This window comes from Mastigoproctus giganteus, chromosome 7 (assembly GCF_048544385.1).
Source record: "Mastigoproctus giganteus isolate SK-2022 chromosome 7, ASM4854438v1, whole genome shotgun sequence".
Taxonomy (NCBI): domain Eukaryota; kingdom Metazoa; phylum Arthropoda; class Arachnida; order Uropygi; family Thelyphonidae; genus Mastigoproctus; species Mastigoproctus giganteus.
The window spans coordinates 124615675-124634785 of NC_143581.1; the positions used below are offsets into that span (position 1 = coordinate 124615675).

Sequence of the window (19111 nt, forward strand, 5' to 3'; positions counted from 1 at the left end):
CCAACGATGTTCGCACGCTGACACACCTGAAAAATGATCAGCTTGTGTTTTATATTGATGAAGACAGTTATCTACACAATCGATACGTTGTTAGCTACTTTCCCTATTTATTTGATGATTTGATTTTCTACACAGATTTTTCTACTTCAGGCTACAGATAAAAGGGAACCATTAAAGTTGTGATTGCCAGAATTACATTACACATTTTCTTTTTCTGTAAAGGATAGAAGGGTCTCTGCCTGATCAGCTTTGATCCATTCGTGCCCATGACAACCGGGTGTGTATCGATCCTTAGACTGGGTCAGACCTGTGAGGAAACAAAACAAAACAAAAAAAAATGGAATGTCAGCACATGGTTTTTTTTGTCCTTCATCTTAGTTACCTACATACATCTACAAAACCAGTTTCTATTTATCCTATCTGGATCTTAAATCCATTTAATATAAATTTAAATTGTTACAATAATAATGCATATCACATCATACTAATTTGATATAATTATAAATAAGTATCATTTAAAATATTTACTGAATGGGAATAAAGATGCTTTCAAAACTGGGGATTTGGTTGACTTCAGCAAAGAAATAATTTGCTTTAATTTGTTATCGAAAATAAGTGTTCTTGTTTATACTCCGGCACGACCACCAAATCGGAGGAGTTTTAAATAAATCGTGAATACAATCGTTATCGTATTTTGTAGTCATGCAGCTTGAACCACGGTCCACTCAAAGATCATGTGCTACTGCATTCTTTCCAATGACCACTCGGCTACGGAAATCGCGGATGAACTGTAAATGCACACATTTGAAGCATTGTGTGGACTGACTTCCAAGACACCTTATTGTAAGTTACAATGTATTTTACCACTTTTGCGGGTGGTGAGGTCATTAGATTTTGAATAATACCTCCGTTCCTCTGAACTTTAAGTATTAAAAGAAAGCGCAGAGTGGTTATAATTGTAATATATATTGAAGTGCGTTCGCTTTAACGACTAATCGCACAGAGCTGAAATTTATAATGGTCACTACATTACGCGCAGGAATGATCCGGAAAATAAAAAAAAAAAACACTTCCATAAAGTGCTGCAGATAAAATAGCGCTGCATATTATGTGCGAATGAACAGATTAAACAACTGCCATATCAGTCGTTAACAATCGTCATACTAGTAAATATAATGTCTTGTTAATCATATGTATTTGAAACGAATGGGAAATTCTGTGGTCTTCGGAAAACGTGCCACGAAGGTATCGTATCACTTGGCCAGCCTCCATTGTCTACAACCGGTTTCAGACAAATCCACAGTAATCACATGTCCGGTCAATGTGCAGCGATGCTGTTCTTCACAGAGATACGAGGTGGAGTTGAACTGACGTTCTAGGAGCCGCCTCTTACAATAATACATGTCCACATGTACAACTGTTCTCTAGTGTGAAAGTTAGGAATAATACGCTACGTGAGCAACTGCTCACGTAGGAATGGTATCATGCATTGATTGAAGAAAAGAAATGAAAGGAAGCTCAACTCCATAAAGGATCCTATAATGAAGGTGGAAATCCACTACACAGAAACAAGTGAGAATACAGTGGAATATTACTGACGACAAGACGTTCCAAGGCCAACCACTTGTACTGCCCATCCTAGATAGGAAATGAAGAGCAAAATCCAAATGTTTCTCAAGATCGCTTGAAGTCAATTACTGTGAGATGAGCAGTACGACTTGTATACACAGGTACCAGTGTAGCACGTCTCTTAGGACCTTGAGGACAGTTGGGACAGGTTATTTGTTTGGCAGTCGATCGGCCACTAGTGGAAGAAAGCGAATAATGGGCTAAAAAAAAATTAGAATCTCAATTTTCCAGGCCGTAAAAAAAAATGCCATCTCATCCCAATGCCCTCAGGAAGCAGACGCCTTTACAGACAAACTACCCATCTCTCCTCAAATTTTTATATTAAGTTTCGTAGCCCATTTTTTTTTTTTGACATAAACTACATCTCAATCTTTTACACTGGGCAGCCTTCGTGCACAGCAGCAGCAAAGGAATTGTTTTGGTGAAAGAGATTACCAAGAGACCACCAAGCAGGGTTCTTCAGTTGAAGTTTGGTTGTGAATTTGTGTATTAGCACACATTCTCAAAACACTACCACGGAGACACATAATTATAGTATAATTTACACAATTACTTCAGCCCTCGTGGGTAACGCGGTCAGAATCTCCGTCCATCTCAAACCGGATGGAAAAGACCTGAGTTCGAGTCTCGTCGGTGACGTGAAGAATTTTTATAGGCCTTATTCTCAATAAGGATAAGTTAGTCGGTCTCAGGCAAGGGTAGCATCGTTTTATTTTTGTTTTTTTTTCCCTCCCTGAAACTCGGGCGTTACGTCCAGCAAACAGAGAAAAATCGACCACAGAACGCACGCAAGTTACAGTCAGTAAACATGGAGCAATATGGTCTTAGTCGCTGATGCTACTAAAAAAATTATTCCATACAGTGCGATTCTTTTCCTAATTATTTTACTGTTGTCAGTTATAAATTTCATCTCTCTCAAATTAGTCCAGGGGGATTCAACTGCAGGCGACCCATTTCTTTACATTATTCTGCCCGCGGCCATGTTGGTAGCCCTGTGTTTGGTTATGCGTCTTCGGGCTTAGACACTAGCGTGTCACAAATTAACAAACGGATATTTCCAAAGTCATATTGACTTTGGAAATATCCGTTTTTACTAATATTAAATTTTTGTTATTTCTTTCTTGTGGCGTATTATTGTATATTCCTCAGTATTTAACACATTATTATATAATATAATAAGATTATTGTTATTATGTCATGTAATTTGCGATTCTGTTTCGAAAATTGCATAATTAGTGGTACAAAACTGATCTTGAAGCCTGTACCCGCGAGAACCCATACTGCCTTTTATATGTTTTGGTCTAAGCGAAAAAGGTTGGATTATCCTCTGAATTATCCTTTTTTTTTGGCTTTTAAAATGACGTAGTTTAATTGCACCCACTGCATGAGCTGGGAAAAATCTGTGCACGTAGCCTTTTTGGCTACGCACGCTGAGACGTTAAATTCCACTTAAATTACTGACAATTGGTGAAAGGAATAATGATCAACGGACGTTTTGACCTAAATTAGAAGGAGACACTTTGAACAAATACAGTCTGACTGTTCAAACGTTGACAAACAGAATGATTTCGTTCGAATTTTAGAATATTCAAGTTTTAGCTGTACAGCAGCGAGATGTAAGGCTTTTAGTTATCTTGTAAATATGTAAATTTTGTTCTATTGTTTATTTTTGGCAGCAACTAAACAAGGGTGAGAATCAACCGAAGAGTGTGCTTTCTATTGCACTCTTAATGTAAGTTATTCTTAATTTAAAATTCAAATTTTTGGAACTCAGTGAAGTAGTTTCTAATTCTCACGCACAATTAATGTATTGTGGCTGTCGTGTTTCTAAAATGTTTGCTCTGAATTTACTTGGGTATAAAATAACGTCGCTTGTATGTGAATAGGTTGGATTTCAGCCATTACTGTGATTTTTGTTTTTCTAAATTTATTTTCTTGGTGAATTTCCTGCCGAGACTCTTGTCTCGATTTTTTTTCAAAGTTATTTGTTCCAGACTGCTAATTAAATTCATCCAAACTGCTGGTGTTTCCAACATCAGTCTTCACCGACTTAGTTTTCTCCTGCGCTTTTATTTGATGATTCAGCAAATAAAAAAAAAACAACGACGAAAGAAATTCTGTCATGGTTGAAAGTCTTCCATCTGTGCAAAAATAAGTTTTCTTCAGGAAGGAATGCCGTAAAATTCTAATGTAAACCTCATAACGGTTACCGAACGACGTCACTTTGTGACATTTATTTCAGGATTAAGCTGTGGTGGTTGTGATATTTTAAACTATTTGAATTTCAGCAAAAGCTGTGCTGTAGGTGTATCGTTAAAGTAATCGATTTTTGCCTCGGGATATTTTGATGTATGCTATTGTTTCAAATTACATTCTTGTAATTTTAATGAGAGTCCACCAGCAATTCTGAAGAAATTACCTTAAAAGAAAAGGCTGTCTTTCGCTCGTTTCAGCATCTCATCATAATTTCCATTTAACGCATGGTTCAGTCAATTCCAAGTATGACTAATGGAGTTTTGTTTCTGCTTCTTTCAGTATATGGATTGTGTACTCCATTTCAATCTTGTTTGAATATAGAAAATTGAAATTAAAATTGCTCCATCAGAAGCCCTCCCACGTTTTATTGTAAACTTTGTTTGTATCTGACTGTAAACACGAGGAGCTAAACTGATGACGCTTATAAATTGAGTAATGGACTCCATTATTCAGTGGAGTAATTTGACTCAAAATGGCGAATCGAAATGAAAACACCTCTGCCAAAGTGAAGTAACTTGTTTCACATGTACTGCGAAAGAATCCCACATAACCTTTTTTTGAAAAGTATTAATTATCGTCGTCATTTCTGTTTGTGCAAATGATGAAGCAAAAGCTCCTTCATCCCAAAATAGCACAACCTGTAGACTACAATCTAAGTGATATCTGTTCATCAAATACCGATTGGTTACAGCATTGATAATAGCTTAGTTTAATGAAAAATAAACTTATAAGTAAGTAGAATAATAGTTTGACATCAAAGGATGAATAAAATTATTTCAGTGAATGTATTAATTAGCTCTTAAGTGATTAAGTTGGGGGCAGGATGTCGGAGATCTAAATCATGCATTGTGTGTGTGTGGTATGGTTGTTTATTGGCGCATTAGCTGCTATGGCTATAGTGCGCCTATCAGGCATTGCTATTGTCGAAGTTCCTCGTTGCAGTGGAAATAACGATTATTCTATTTATACCACTGTAATCCACTTCTCTGTTTTACTAGAGAAAATTTAGTTGGTTCTATCTGAAGGAAACTGAATAAATGAATTTTATTATTCACAGCAACGTTGAGGATGATTCAAATTAATCAAAAAAGTCCGATTTCAAGGGGGGATGGTTTCCCCCTCCTCCCAAATGCCTTTCATTTGAGAACACGTTAAAATTAAAAAGAATACACCAAGAGATGCAGACTGAAATAAAGATCATCCTTGTCTCTTATTGTTCTTGGAGTAGTCAAAATCGCAGTTAATTCTAGGCGTGCCAGTTTGCTTTATCAGTTTAATAGTGTTTTTTTTTTTGTCAGTTTTAATAGTGTTAAAATATTGTTTGCTGTTCTGCGCCTCCAGGGCTTTACTTTAAGATCAGTATATAGGATTTTCCTGGAGATGATGAAATCGCTGAAATTTTATTGATCTAGCTCAGAAACCAGTATTTTATAGAAAATCTGTTGATGGAAGGACGTAGAGGGGAGTTGATAGATATATTTTGATATAATGTTTTTTTTTATTATCAATGACACCTATAAGTCCCTGCTGAATTACATATAATGATGCATCTTTTTTTTTTTTTATGAGTGAAGAAAAATCAGTTTTTCCTTCTTTTTGAACCTCATTTGCGCAGACTTCTAATCTAATCCAATGTATATTTGTTGAAAGTATGTTATTGGATTCAGAATCGTTGTATTCACAGATATATTTAACTATGGGGTATTTTCTCATCATCCGAGTTAATACATATTCTAAGATGGTCCGCGAAATCGTTATGTGTTGCCAGAAATGGCGCCAGGAGAGCTGCAAATTGTGAAGACCTGAGAAAGACATTCTCTTAAGAATTCTGGTCTCCTGAAAATTCTCATGAGTTCAATTAATAACCTTGATTGAAATAAATATTTAAATGGAGGAAGTTATCCGTAATTATGAAGTAGCTTTCCAATGCGTAAGTTAGGTCAGACAACTGACGGAGTCATGATGAGGAAATACATTGACATTGTATAAAAAAATAATGGGAATCCTGTTGTCTCGAAACTTTACTAGACATGTTGGACAGACAATGAAGTAATCAGATTTCATTAAACTTCATGTAAACATGCAGGTAAATTAAATACTATCTGCGTTGGAAGGATGTAATTTTGAGACTTTGCTACAAATAAAAACGTAAAAATGTGTTTTAGCAGAAAAGGAGCACTAAATATATTACGATTAGTTTCGTTGTACATTGAGTGTTCTTAAATTAAAGCTCTCTAAAGAGCTTTAATTATTACACTAGTAAAGCCAAAGTACATCTTCCAATGCAGTATAGCGCATTTAAATAAATATATAAATAAATAAATAAATAAATTCTTTATTGCTGATAAGTACAGGACATGTACTAGAGACAATAATACTCATCACGGCGACATGGCCAGGAGTTTTACATTATAATATTGAGATTAATTGGCAAAACTTTTTTTTTTTTTTTTTTTACCATTACATGGAAATTATTAGTTACACAAATTAAACATGTAAAAATGAAATTATAAGAATGAAAATATGAGGACTGAACGTCATATGGAGGAAGTTATCCCAGTTCCACCGATGTAATCCACTCGAGGAGCATGTGACGGTATTTGTAGTCGGTAGCCATTTTTTGTAGGTCGACTCCAAGACGGAGCAGTGCCTGAATTTTGGGGAGTGCCTGGGCAGGTAAGAACCGACTACACAGTTTCAGCCGGTTGTATTTGAGGGTTAGTGTGGGCTCTGACCTCAAGGTTGGCGGAGGATTGTGCCACTGACAGAAATCCCAGATGTTTGGGGCGTTTATCACTCCTGTGTACATTTTTACTGAGGTCATTAAACGCCTGCTGTCAATTAACCTCGGAAGCCTGGGTACATTTAGCTGCTCAGCCATGTCAGTTGTTCTCAATTGAGGGGGTCGGCGATGCTTATTTGTGGCCCATTTCAGGGTCCAGTATTCACACGAGAACACCGGTTTTTGAAGAGAGGGCGACGCAGATGCCCAGATCTCAGCTGCGTATAAAATAGCTGGATAAACAGTGGCTTGAAGATATCTGGTAGTGGTTGCGGCATCATTGGAATGAAGTAGGTGTTGTTTCGCTCTCCAGCGTAGGGTGTTAAATCGGTTCCGGAGGTATTCCGTGTGAACATTAAATTTCAGCTTCGGATCAAAATAGACACCGAGATCCTTATGGCAGGTAACTACTGGGATGAGAGTACCTAAAACCGAAGGTTGAATTATTGTTGGTTGGTGTTTCAATGAGTATATCATTATTGCAGATTTTGAAGGGTTAAGGTTTAATCCAAACATCTTCAAGTAAGTTGAAAGGTCGGTCAAATTCTCTGTGATGGAAGACGTAATTGCCATTGGGTCTGCAGACGGTGGGTTAAGGTCAGAAACTTTATATCGTCGGCATATATTATAGCATCATCACGAAGACGCATAAAAGGAATCAGAATGGCTGAGAAGAGAAGGCCAGACAGGACACCACCTTGTGGGACTCCTGCATTGATTTTTCTTGTAAAGTGGGTCTTCTTCAAAGTGAGGTGGACACTTCTATTCTTCAATAAGGCGGTGAGGAAAGCTAGAAGGTCTCCATTAAACCTGAAGAAGAATTGTAGAAGACTGAGAAGGGCTGTGACGTCTAGACTGTCAAAAGCAGCTTCAATATCGGCGTACACTATAGCTAATTCAGATTTATTTTCGAAGGCTTGAAGAATTGATATCTGTGCGGCCATGAGGTTTGTTATGGTGGATCTATTTTCGACTGCGAAATGGAACTGTTTCAGCTTCTGTGGCATCAGCTGTTTGTTTAATGCTGGAAGGAGTGCCTTTTCTAGAAGTTTCAGGAGGGTGGAAGAAGTTGAGATTGGTCTGAAATCTTTTAGGCTTGTTGGTGCTTTAACCTTAGGTAGTGGCCTCACAGAGTATTCATTCCACTGAGCAGGGAAAACTCGTGTGGAAAGAACTGAGTTGTAGATTGAGAGTAATGCATCTAGGATATAGGGGCTAAGGCATTTAATTATGAAATGAGGTATCTTATCACAGCCTGCGGTACTAGATGGACGCAGGGAGTTAATTGCATATATCAGTTGCTGTCTTGTGATGGAAATTATGGAGAAGTCATCAGTAGCAGCAAATTGAGAGTTTTGGAGAGGGATTTCGGCAGAAGCGGACTTGGTTTTGAATCTTGAAATGTAGTTCATCCAGTTATCTAGATCAAGATTTGAATTAATGCAACTGTGTCTTGATGAGTATGGCGCTTTTCCTTTAGACAAGGTAGTATCGGTGTATCTCTTTATTGCTGATGCCTTGAGTCTGTTGAACATAGCTCTTGCTCTGGAGTATAGAATTCGATCTTGGGTTGTGCCAGAGATTTTCCACTGCCTGTGAAGGTACTGCTTGTTGTGGAAACTGCGCGCTAGATCTTTGGTCCACCAAGCTCTAGTTCTTGGAGAAATGTTTACGGTTTTGGCTGATGCATAGAGGGTGACTGTATTTATCCATCTTGTGATTAGGTCAACTGCGAGGATTGGGTCACATCCATCAAGCACATGCCATGGAATAGACTGCGCTGCCTCGAGGCACTTTTTTGGATCCAGAAAATTCGGAGAAAATATGATTTTCTTTTCAACAGTATTACGGCAATTGAAGCTGGGCATAGGCAGAACAAGAAGTAATGCACTTGGGTCGTGATCTGAATTGAAGGACGTTTCTGGTGGAATGTCGACTCTGCAAATTCCAGAACATAGAATCAAGTCAAGGCGATTGGCGCCTCTCGTTGGCTCATTGATAATCGTGAACTTTGATGGAGAGAGATTGTTCATTAATCGTTGAAGGAGAGGGCTCAGGTGAGGTGGAAGATTAAAGTCGCCGCAGAGAATGTGCGTAGCAGGAGGGTGTAACTTACTCATTATCCAGCTAGTAGCATCGTCAATTGTTGCAGTATCTGGAGCTGGGGGAATGTAGATTGCCACTAAATCAATTAAACAGGCATTTAAACTTCACAGTCACCAGTATTGCTTCATAAAATAAGGAGTTGCTAGATGTGACGTGCACCAATTTCAGGTTGGAATCCTTGACGAAGATGGCAACACCGCCGCCTCTAGATTGAGATCTTGATGTGAAGAACGATGAAAAACCAGCGGCCGCAGCATAGGCTATTGACTCCTGGTCAGGTTCAAGCCATGTTTCTGATAGACAAATTACATCCATGCTATTGGGCAACAAGAGTTGTTCGAGAGTTTCAAGCTTATTTCGGAGGCTCCGGACATTTTGGTAGAAAACTCTAAGGGTGAGTTGAAAGCGAATTTTCATTGGTGCATTGATCATCCTCACTCAAATCAAACCAAACGCAACTAAATCTGGAAATCCATGGAACCCCAGTAACCAAGCACAGAGATCTCGGCGTTATATTCCACCTTAAACTCAGTTTTAAACACCATGTTGCAGACGTTCACAACAAGGTCTGCAGATCCAGATGGCTTGCCAAACAGCACCTTCATGTCACAGAGCCCGAGTACACGCTCTAATACATATACCGGTTTCTGCAGCCGGTCGTCACCTACGGTTCAGAAATCTGGGCGTCGGCAACGAAAACCTCGCTAAAAACCATTGCATCTGATGAGTACTGGCTCCTTCGGTAGGTCCTCTTCAAGCATAAACTGCCACCCCTCACACATACTTCAGATATTGCCCAACTTATAAAATACAGAAAAGTCACCGAACGGATATTCACCCTCCGCTTGCTCGTGTCTATTAAAATGATATCGGGTGAAATCAATACGCCAAGTTTTTGGAGGATCCCCCCCCCCCCTGAAGTAGCCAGGTGGGAAGGAGCAGCAGTGCGTAGCACACGCTTCTTGATTAGACCGGGGTTCGAGCCCGTCACCACCAAATACGGAGGATGCGGAAAGGTCAGGGAATGACCACCGCATATCCCGGAGCAATATGGCCTTAGTTGCTAATGCTCCTAAAAAACCAAAACAACAACAACCCCCCCCCCCCTGAAACCCTTAAGAACCCTCTCCTCTCTGCAGTCTGTGGCGTGGCGTGGAGGCTGAGGGTAGGCGACAGATTCCTGCCCATGGAGATGCTCCACAGCGTCCAGGAGTTGAATGTGGACTACACAAAGTTCATATAGAACAAATCGTACAGAAGACGCATCATCAGGGAACAGCTTTCGTCTTCAACCGAGAGACTGCCATCATTTTTTCATCGCGCAGTGTGTAGCATGAAGGAAAAACACGTTCTTTCATTTCCGATTTAATATATATTTTTATTTGTTATTTTATGTTTTAATATGTTTTATGTAATTTTTCCTGTATTAGTTAATTTTATGTTAAACACCTAGCATTGTCGCTGTTATGGCTATTATTGCATCAGGCATCCATGTAACTATTGAAATAAAGATATTATATCCCGGCACTATTAACAATGTCTTTGAACCCTTTCATATTGAAGAAAATCAAGTTCTGATTTTATGGTTAATGCTATTAGATAGTATGAATCAGAGCTGTAATCCTCAATATGCTATGTATTCTAAACTAGGTATCCAGGAGATTGCACTTTTTTTTTTTTTTATGAAAACCCCAAACACGAGAGGTATTAGAACCTATAGTACTTAGTACCGTGCTTGGGTTGGAGGTTGAAAAGATGAAAGAAGATATTTGCTGACTTGAAGTTCTGTAGACTGTAATTTTGAGGAAATACGTATGATGGAAGGTTATTCCAGAAAACAGCAGTGGAATGAATAAACGAGGAAGACGAAGTTAGTTCTGTGAGTTTGAAGTTGGACAGTAAATGGATGTTGGCGGCACGTCTTTGGACTGTTTTGGAAGAGAAAGCGAGAATTATAGAAGCCCATTCAGAAGAACAGTGCCCATGGAAGTATCTGTAGAAGAGGCATGCAGCAGAAACTACGTCTGTGAGACGAGTGGAGAGACTCTATGAGAGAGGAGTCAATAATTAACCTAACTACCCTCTTCTGAATGGAAACTAAAAGCCTGAGAGAGGTTTTGGGGGCACCACCCCAGATGTGGGAACAATATTCCATGGTAGGGCGGATTTGCGATTTGTACAGAGTGAACAGCTGTTTGAAAGAAAAGTAACGCCCAGAACGAAAGAGAAAACCAAGTTTTTTAGATGCAGAGGAAGCAATATTTGTAATGTGCTTGTGCCAAGAGAGATTAGAAGTCAGGGTAATCCCCAAAAGAGATATATCATTTTGCCTAGAAATCGGAGTATCACAAAAGATAACCATAGGAGCAGAAGATTTCTTTTTGCCAGATATGACAAGACTGAGTTTTAGAAGGATTGAAATCAATTAAGTTGTCTTTGCCCCACTGGGGAATTACCTGGAGATCGGCATTTAAGGAATTGGTAGCGGATATTCGAGAAGTTGAAGCTGATTGAGCAGGGCAAGGTTTTTCAAAATGGAAAGTGGAATGCAATGTGATATCATCAGCAAAACTATGAATAGGAAGGTCATTAATATAAAAGAGGAAAAGAGTGGGGCCAAGAACTGAACCTTGGGGGACACCAGCATAAGTGGAGAAGTTAGAAGACGAAGCCATATACCATCACCCTCAGTGAGCGATCAGAGAGAAATCTGGATAACCAATTACAAAAGCAGTTGGAAAACCATAAGATGGAAGCTTGTTTAAAAGACCTTTATGCCAAACATGATCGAAAGCCTTTGAGATGTCAAGAGCAACTGCTTGTGTTTCACCGAACTTTTCCATTGAATTTGTCCTTAAATGGGTAACATAAGCCAGAATATCACCAGTGGATCGACACTGACGGAATCCATATTGCGATCGTTGATTAGACGGAAGGTTTCTAGGTAGTTTAGGAGTTGGAGGTTAGTTGATTTCTCCATTTCTTTAGAAAGAGGAGAAGTAATTGGAGTGGAGGGACATGTCACCCTTTTTAGGAACTGGCTGGATATGAGCAAATTTCCAAGCAGAAGGACAAACATCTTTGAAATAAGAACGTGAAAAAAGGCGGCAAAGAACATGAGTAAGTTCAGGAGCACAGGTTTTGAGACCAAGTGGAGAAATACCATCAGGACCTGGAGCTTTCTTAGCATCGAGATTCGTCAAAATCGTTCTGACATCCTTTTGATGGAAGACCACAGGAGGCGTTGAATGGTGGGAGGTGTTTTACCAAGATCATTAATACATGAGTTGGAAAAAAATGGGATGCTAGAAGGTCAGCTTTATCCATGGCTGAAGTGGCAAAACAACCACCTGGTTTTGGCAGAGGTGGGTGCTGAGATGGGCAAATTTTGTGGCTAATAGCTTTGGCAAGAGACCAGAATGCTCGGCTACCATTAGGGCAAGAACCAAGCTTTCTACTCTTAGCCTGTTCAAAATCTAGTTTGGACTGATTAATGACTGCTTTACAATTGTTGCGAGCTTTGGTGTAAGCAGAAAATGAAACTGGAGAGTTAGAAACAAGCCAATTACGATATGCAAATTCTTCTCTTGAACAGCCTTAGCACATTTATTCGAAAACCAAAGTTTAGATAAAGGACGAGATTTGAAAGTGGAGTGTGGGATAAAGGATTCCATTCCTGAAAGAATAATTTCACTGACACGATCTGAGCAAACGTTGACATCAGAAGTTTTGAAACAGTAATCCGACCAAGGAAAAGAAGAAAAGAAATCTCGCTGGGCATCCCATTTTGCATTCTTATAATGCCAAGCAATACGAGGTTGGGAATAGCCATGAGATAAAGGCTCCATTGGAGAAGAGAAAATCACTAAGTTGTTATCTGAGGTACCTAAAGGACCATGTACTTGGAAGGGTTGTTTGTGAGAAAAAGGTCAAGCGTGTTGGCTGTATAGTTAGGATTGTCCGGTATTCTTCTATGTAAATGTACAATCTGTGCAAGGTCATTAGAAATCGCAAAAGCCCCAGTATCTGGACCAGCTGTGTCGGTGTGACTAGAAAACGGAAGCCAGCTGAAGTTGTGAACATTAAAATCACTAAGGAAAATTACCTCACTGTTAGGACAGTTTGACTGGAGAAAGTCAAGTTGCAAAGAGAGGAATTCAGAGCTCAAAGTGATTAGTGGAATTGGGAGAACGGTAGAGACAGCAGATACATTTGACACAATGAGGTAGACAGATTTTAAGCCAGAGAAGATCGAAGAGAATAGATTCCAAATTACTAATTCTCTGAGAGGAAATATCAGAACGGATATATGCACAAGTTCCGCCTTTGAGGCGAAAGGAATCATACAGCGAATAATTTGGGCAACTGATATGAGCAGTATTTGAATCAACCCATAACTGAGATTCTGTCAGAAAAAGTACATGAAATTTGGCAGACTGCAAGTGGAAATGGACGTCATTGAGATTAGAATTGAGACCACGTATATTTGTGAAATGAACTAGAAAGTGTTTGGGTGGTTTAGATCTTTTCGAAGATAAGCTTACTCTATTAGTTTGACAATTCATGGTGTATTCAACAGTAAGAAAAGGTGGGTGCGATATATGCTGTATGAAGTAATGAAATTTTTGGATATGGCGTACACATGATAAGAATATATCCAGATCCTTGACAGTACGTGGCCTCGAGAATTCCCCCCGCATACACACTACTCGGACTCCCTCCAGTCACTATCTGGCAGAGTAGAGGTATCAAGATTATATACTAGCTGATCCGGAAGCCTCCTAAAGAGTTACCCATAGGTTCGGTCCGGTGTACTAACTAGCTGGGCCTGCGAACACCGTTTTAGAGCTGTACCCTCGAAATGTAAGGAAGATTGGATCTTGCCATGATGTTCATCATAACCTCAAAAGTCATCAATCATACTGCATGATGGAAGAGTTGACCGGAACTTAGCTCTGGAGACTAAACATGGGTTCCACCACTTCAAGCCTCCAATAAGCAAAGTGGTGGTATTGCACCAGTTGATGAGTCATCTATCACCTAGTATTGCCTGGTAATACAGAGGGGCGGCATTCCTCCATGTGGTGTGGGCGCCACACCTCGATCCGTGCTTCCGTTGGTTCATACCTGGGTGGTCACCCACAGTGTGCTTGTGCATGGAGGTTATACCCAGGATTACTAACAGTCCCACCACCGTGAAGGTGCAAGCAGAAGATATTGCTGTTACAGACCGTCCGGACTTCACAGAAATTGGGTCAATTTTTTCTCGAATGTCACGCGAATATCAGTTCCATCAGCATTTTAGACTCTCGGGTAGGCAGTACAGCTTGTCTGGCATATCTGAGAGAATGTCTGTGACATCCTCAAGGACCAAAATTGTTGACCTACGTGGAATAACCGGATGTAATTGTGGGGCTCTGTGTTGAAAATAGTTGTATCCGTTTCTTCCCGATCGATTTCGCCCATTTCGGCATCTCATCGTAATTTCCAGTTGATTCATACTTGAGTAATTTCTAAATAGAACTGATTGAGCCAGCTTTCTACTTTATTCAATATGGCGGATAGTGAATTCCATATCCCGCTCGTATTGAAATTTATTTTAAACTGAGTGTACTTAGTTTACAAACACATGAGTAATGTCTTACTCATCTATACTCTTTTTAATTTCTAATGATGCTCTTGAGATGGGGGGTTAAGAATTCTTTGGTTGATTATTTAGGTATGCTACTTCTGGTAGTTCATCAGGTGGCGTGGGTTCGTTGAAGGATGTATTAATCCATTCTATAAAATATTCTCATCCATTATAAACTGTTTCCAACTGTTTGAAAGTATTCTTTTTGACTGCTTCGTTTTCTTCCGTGCTCTTTTTATCTGCATTTATTTTACACTTAAAGAAAGCTTCTCTTTCGTATTTCTGATGATCACTTAAAAGCCAGTTCTTCAGCCATTTACAACATACTTTCTGTTTAATTACGAATGCTTCCTTCGTGTTCTGACTGAACACCATCTGTTTGGTTCATCTGGATAACCGGTTTAGCTGTTCCTTCATAAGCAAATTCCTTAACTTCACTGGTCAGTCTTTCAGGCGCCTCGGCATTTGGATAATTGGCTATTTCGTCCTAGTCCGTTTGCATCTAATCTGAACAAGAGTATCTGCTGACTAAGAAATTTAACATAAAAAACACTTTTGCTTCTTCCTGATTCCCTATGTATCATGAGTTTGTCATAATACGTAGAGAACTCAAGCACCATCAGGCGATTGCCTGACGGGGAACTATACCGATGCGTAGGATGAGTGTTTTTCTCGCCAATCCGTTCATCAATAGATGCATTTGAGATAACAAATGAGACATAAGTCTTCCACGGTTTTAGAGGCTGGTTTCCAATTTAATTGCATGGTCGTTTAAAGAGCTTCAGACATAATTGCTTTCTGGGCGTATGTCTGGTCTCATACTCGGTGCAAAAATTTTGGCATTTTTAGAATGAAGTAATATTATTCATTGAACATAATCTATCGCTAGGACCAGTGCATTCCTTTCTAGGAATTGTTTTTATTTTCTTCTAAGTTCATTTCCTAATTTTGCGGTTCGAGAATTCAAAATTGTTCAATTTTATTCTTCTGATATATTAGCGCAGTCTTGTCTTGAGGCTTTGCTCAATTTGAATTGCTTGCTTCTCCTTTGACAATATATCTGTCATTCAGTTGATTAGTAAGTAAGCTAAAACTAATAAAGAAATATTAATTAAGAGTTAATGATCTGTAAACCAGTAGAATCAATTTCTTGAAAAATATGAAAAATAAACAAGCAAGAAACCAAATTTTCGATGCATAAAATTGTAATGTTCGTTACTCATAAAAGGAAAATAAATACGAATAGAACTGTAGGTAAAATCTAGAAAACCTGCTTATGAAAAACCGCTGCCAACCACAAATCTTGTATTTGGGTAAAGTATTTAAAAGCAAGCTAAAATTAATCTAACGAGAAATATGTCCAATATAGAAAAGGTTATTTTACTATCAAATCACTTTTAAATTTGTTTGTAAAAAGATAAAATAGAAAATTACCTTTCAAATGTAAAAATCTGTCTTAAATTGAAACCTTGTCATGCATGGAACTTTAGCTTTTAGAATGGCATGTGTCAACTGGATACAATTCATGAATATTCAATCCTAAAATTCCAAATGAACAGGAAATTGAATATGAACGTCCATTTTGTGAGTACGTCAGCCAGAGTTAATCGAAAAGGGAATTTGAGTAAAACAACAAGGGAACTAATTACAAGCATGTAATCACAAGGTGCCCTTCAAAACCTATTCTCAGCTGTTAGATTTGTGAGAATTATCAGACTAAACATGTATTAATTTTCGAAACTGCACGAGTCGGTGTCCAAACTGTGTTCGACATTGGAGCAGAGTGAAGGATGCCAAATTTTAATTCCAGCTAGCATCATTTTCCCACAACTCATACTGAAATACATCTGAAGTTTAATGAACTTCATTTGGAGCGCACAAAATTACACCACATTTCATTCCACAACTTGCATCACATTGTTTCTAAATTTCGCTGTGTTCAAACTACTACAGAATAGTGGCAGATTTAGGCATAAGCGAAATGTGTGACCGCTTAGGGCCTCAGAATTTAGGATGGCCCAAATTACTGCACAGCACAATTCTCAGAGATAACACTATTGACATTGAGTTCATTCGTTTACGAGTACAACATATTTCAAAGTTAATTAATTCATTTAAAAAAAATCCTTTGAACTGAGTAGGAGTATATAATGGTGTATTTTTTTTATCATACAGGTTTCAAAATATTTCGGCACAGAATCCATACATAATAAGTTTTGTTTCTGACGCTTTGATATGTTCATCTGCAAGCGAAAACGAAACAATCAAATAGCATTTCAATCGAATTCTTTATAAGTATCAAAATTTTAATGGAAACCCCAGTCTACAACAAAAGTAAAAGTGAAAAATGCTTTACAAGTCAGACTGTAAAATACCGAATGAAATTGTGGGATTTGGTCGAGAAGGTTTCTTCTTAAACTTCTTGTCCAAATGCTAAATGGCGATGCCACCTACAGAAGCCCATTACAAAAATGTATAATTTATTAAAGAGGAAAACCTGTAACAAAGGGTTTCGCAGTAATTAAACTAAATGGCGTAGTTTCGATGTAGCTAACCCAGTTTCTTCGTATTTACCTCACTGCTTTCTAAATTATAATTCCACAACTGCGCGGATAAAAAAAAAATATATAAAAAGCAACTGAAGTGATCCTATGAATAATAAATCACCTTATACCACTTCGAAGTAATCACAGGATTGTTTCCAACACGTCACATTTTATAAAAAAAGGCGTTTTTATTTATTAGTAGCATTCTACATTCATGCAGCAGCCGAGGGGCAAAAAAGGCAGGAGAGATTTCCTAAGGAAAAAAAATGTTTGGAATGCATTTTGCTATGAAATTTTAAATTTCTTTTGTTACTGGGATACGTACTCGGTACGGTCTATTCACAGTAGAGTATCGTGATCGTCAAATATTGTCCGGGTACCTTCAGAATTTCTAAACGGAATAGCAAACATTCTTTAGAATAAATAAGGCACGCGCACTTGAAGAAATGTTTTTTTTAACTTCTTTGAGATAGATATTCGGATGAAAAAGTATTTAGCGCAAATGTCATATTCGTAGAAAAGGTAGAATTTATGCGCGTTAAACTTACATGCAAAATTGCATTCAAGGAAAGAACAAGAATTCCAGTTACTTGCACGAGCAGATTATGATTTGGTATGCGGAAAGGAATAAGACATCACACCGTACTGAAGGGGCGATTTTTCTCTCTAGAAGACACTAGTCAGCCATACATAATATTTTGTTTTTTAGGTTATCATAGAATCTCGATCTTGTTATGATCTTTCGCCATTGCTAGATAATCGCAATAACCCTACGTATTTAAATATTTCCAATCTACTTAAGGTAAATAAGAAAGGTGAAAAACGCGTTTTCCATTTCGATTGCTAAAAACTTGAGTTTAGAGGCTGTAATTTTCTCTGTAAACGTTTCAGTGCAGAGTTTCAAATAAACAAAGAACAAAGGTGGAGGAGGGAAATATGAGAGAAAGCCACGATAAAGAAGTCAGTCTTTGAAACAGACGTGCAAGATGACAGCATCTAAGAGAGTCGTGGGAACAAACGACAGTGAAGAGAAGGCAATATACTGGCTATTGTGTGCGTGTAGGAAATTAGAGCGAGCTTCTAACCGCGTTAGACGAATATAGCCAGAAAAAGCGAGTCTTTAGAATGTTCAATAGACAATGAAACCCTCAGAGCTTCCCATATTTCTGGCCTTCGTACATTGCCAGAAGGCTAATCGGTTCGCGTTTAAACAGCTGGAGTTTTTCATACAGCCGCCAAGCATTATGTCCCATGTTTGTATATTTCATCTGCAAGCGCAATTCGTTACGGATTCACTGCTTTGAGACAGCTATTCCAAACATTTTAGGACTAGCTTTCAAAACCAATTTTTTTTTTTTTCCAATTCTCTGCTTCGAAAATTCAAATTTTGGTATTTGGCTAGAAGCAACAGCTTTTAACTTTGGCTACAATCGTCACTTATCGATACTTCGGTTGATAAAATGGATGAATAAACTGGATAACAACTGAATGTCAAATGTGTGGTTATTGAATAGAAAAGATTCACGTAAGGTTTCTATTAGACCGAACAAAAATTAAGTTTTTGATAGTTTTTCTCCTGAAATATGATACATCTCATGGGTTTTGATTAGATGAATTTAAATTTGAAGTCAGATATTTCTAAGCATCCGTAGATTTAGACAGGAATGCAGATTGCGATTATTGAAATTTTAATAGAATTTGAAGTATTCCTGTAAACGGCGTAAAAGTATATTCCATATTTTCTTCTTCCTCCTTCCTTGATAACCTTTATCCATGTTCATCACTAAGGAGCCCAAGGTTATGTGGGATAAAGGCTAACTGGTAGAGTATGGAAGTATATCTTTAGTGGCATATTGCAACAGAGATTTCGGTAGGTTTGTAATACATTCTCAATCAAGATTTCAAAGTTGTCTGCTCTGTTGTCGTCCAAAAAATATTCACGCACTTTCTTGAAGGATTTCCAAGCATCCATTTCCAAAGAATTTAATATTCTTTAAAAATGCTCATGATTCATTAACTCGATAGTCTTCGAATCGAGAATACACCATCTTCAATTCTGTCGTCATGATGCATGGAAACTAGTTTTTAAATTTTGAACGCTGCTCTCTATTCTTGTTTATTGTTTTTCTGAAATTCTTTATTAGACCTAATTTTTTCTTG

General features: G+C 38.2%; 1 protein-coding gene across 1 annotated transcript in view; it reads right to left on the reverse strand.

Moving 5' to 3' along the window:
- Positions 1-279: 279 nt before the first annotated feature.
- The window catches only part of LOC150083182 (putative G protein-coupled receptor No9), a 94463-nt gene continuing 75631 nt past the window's right edge, over positions 280-19111 (reverse strand). Inside the window, exon 2 of the mRNA XM_090378419.1 lies at positions 280-307. Coding sequence (XP_090234545.1) covers positions 292-307 — 16 coding nt within the window. The 3' untranslated portion in view covers positions 280-291. The remainder of the gene's footprint in view (positions 308-19111) is intronic.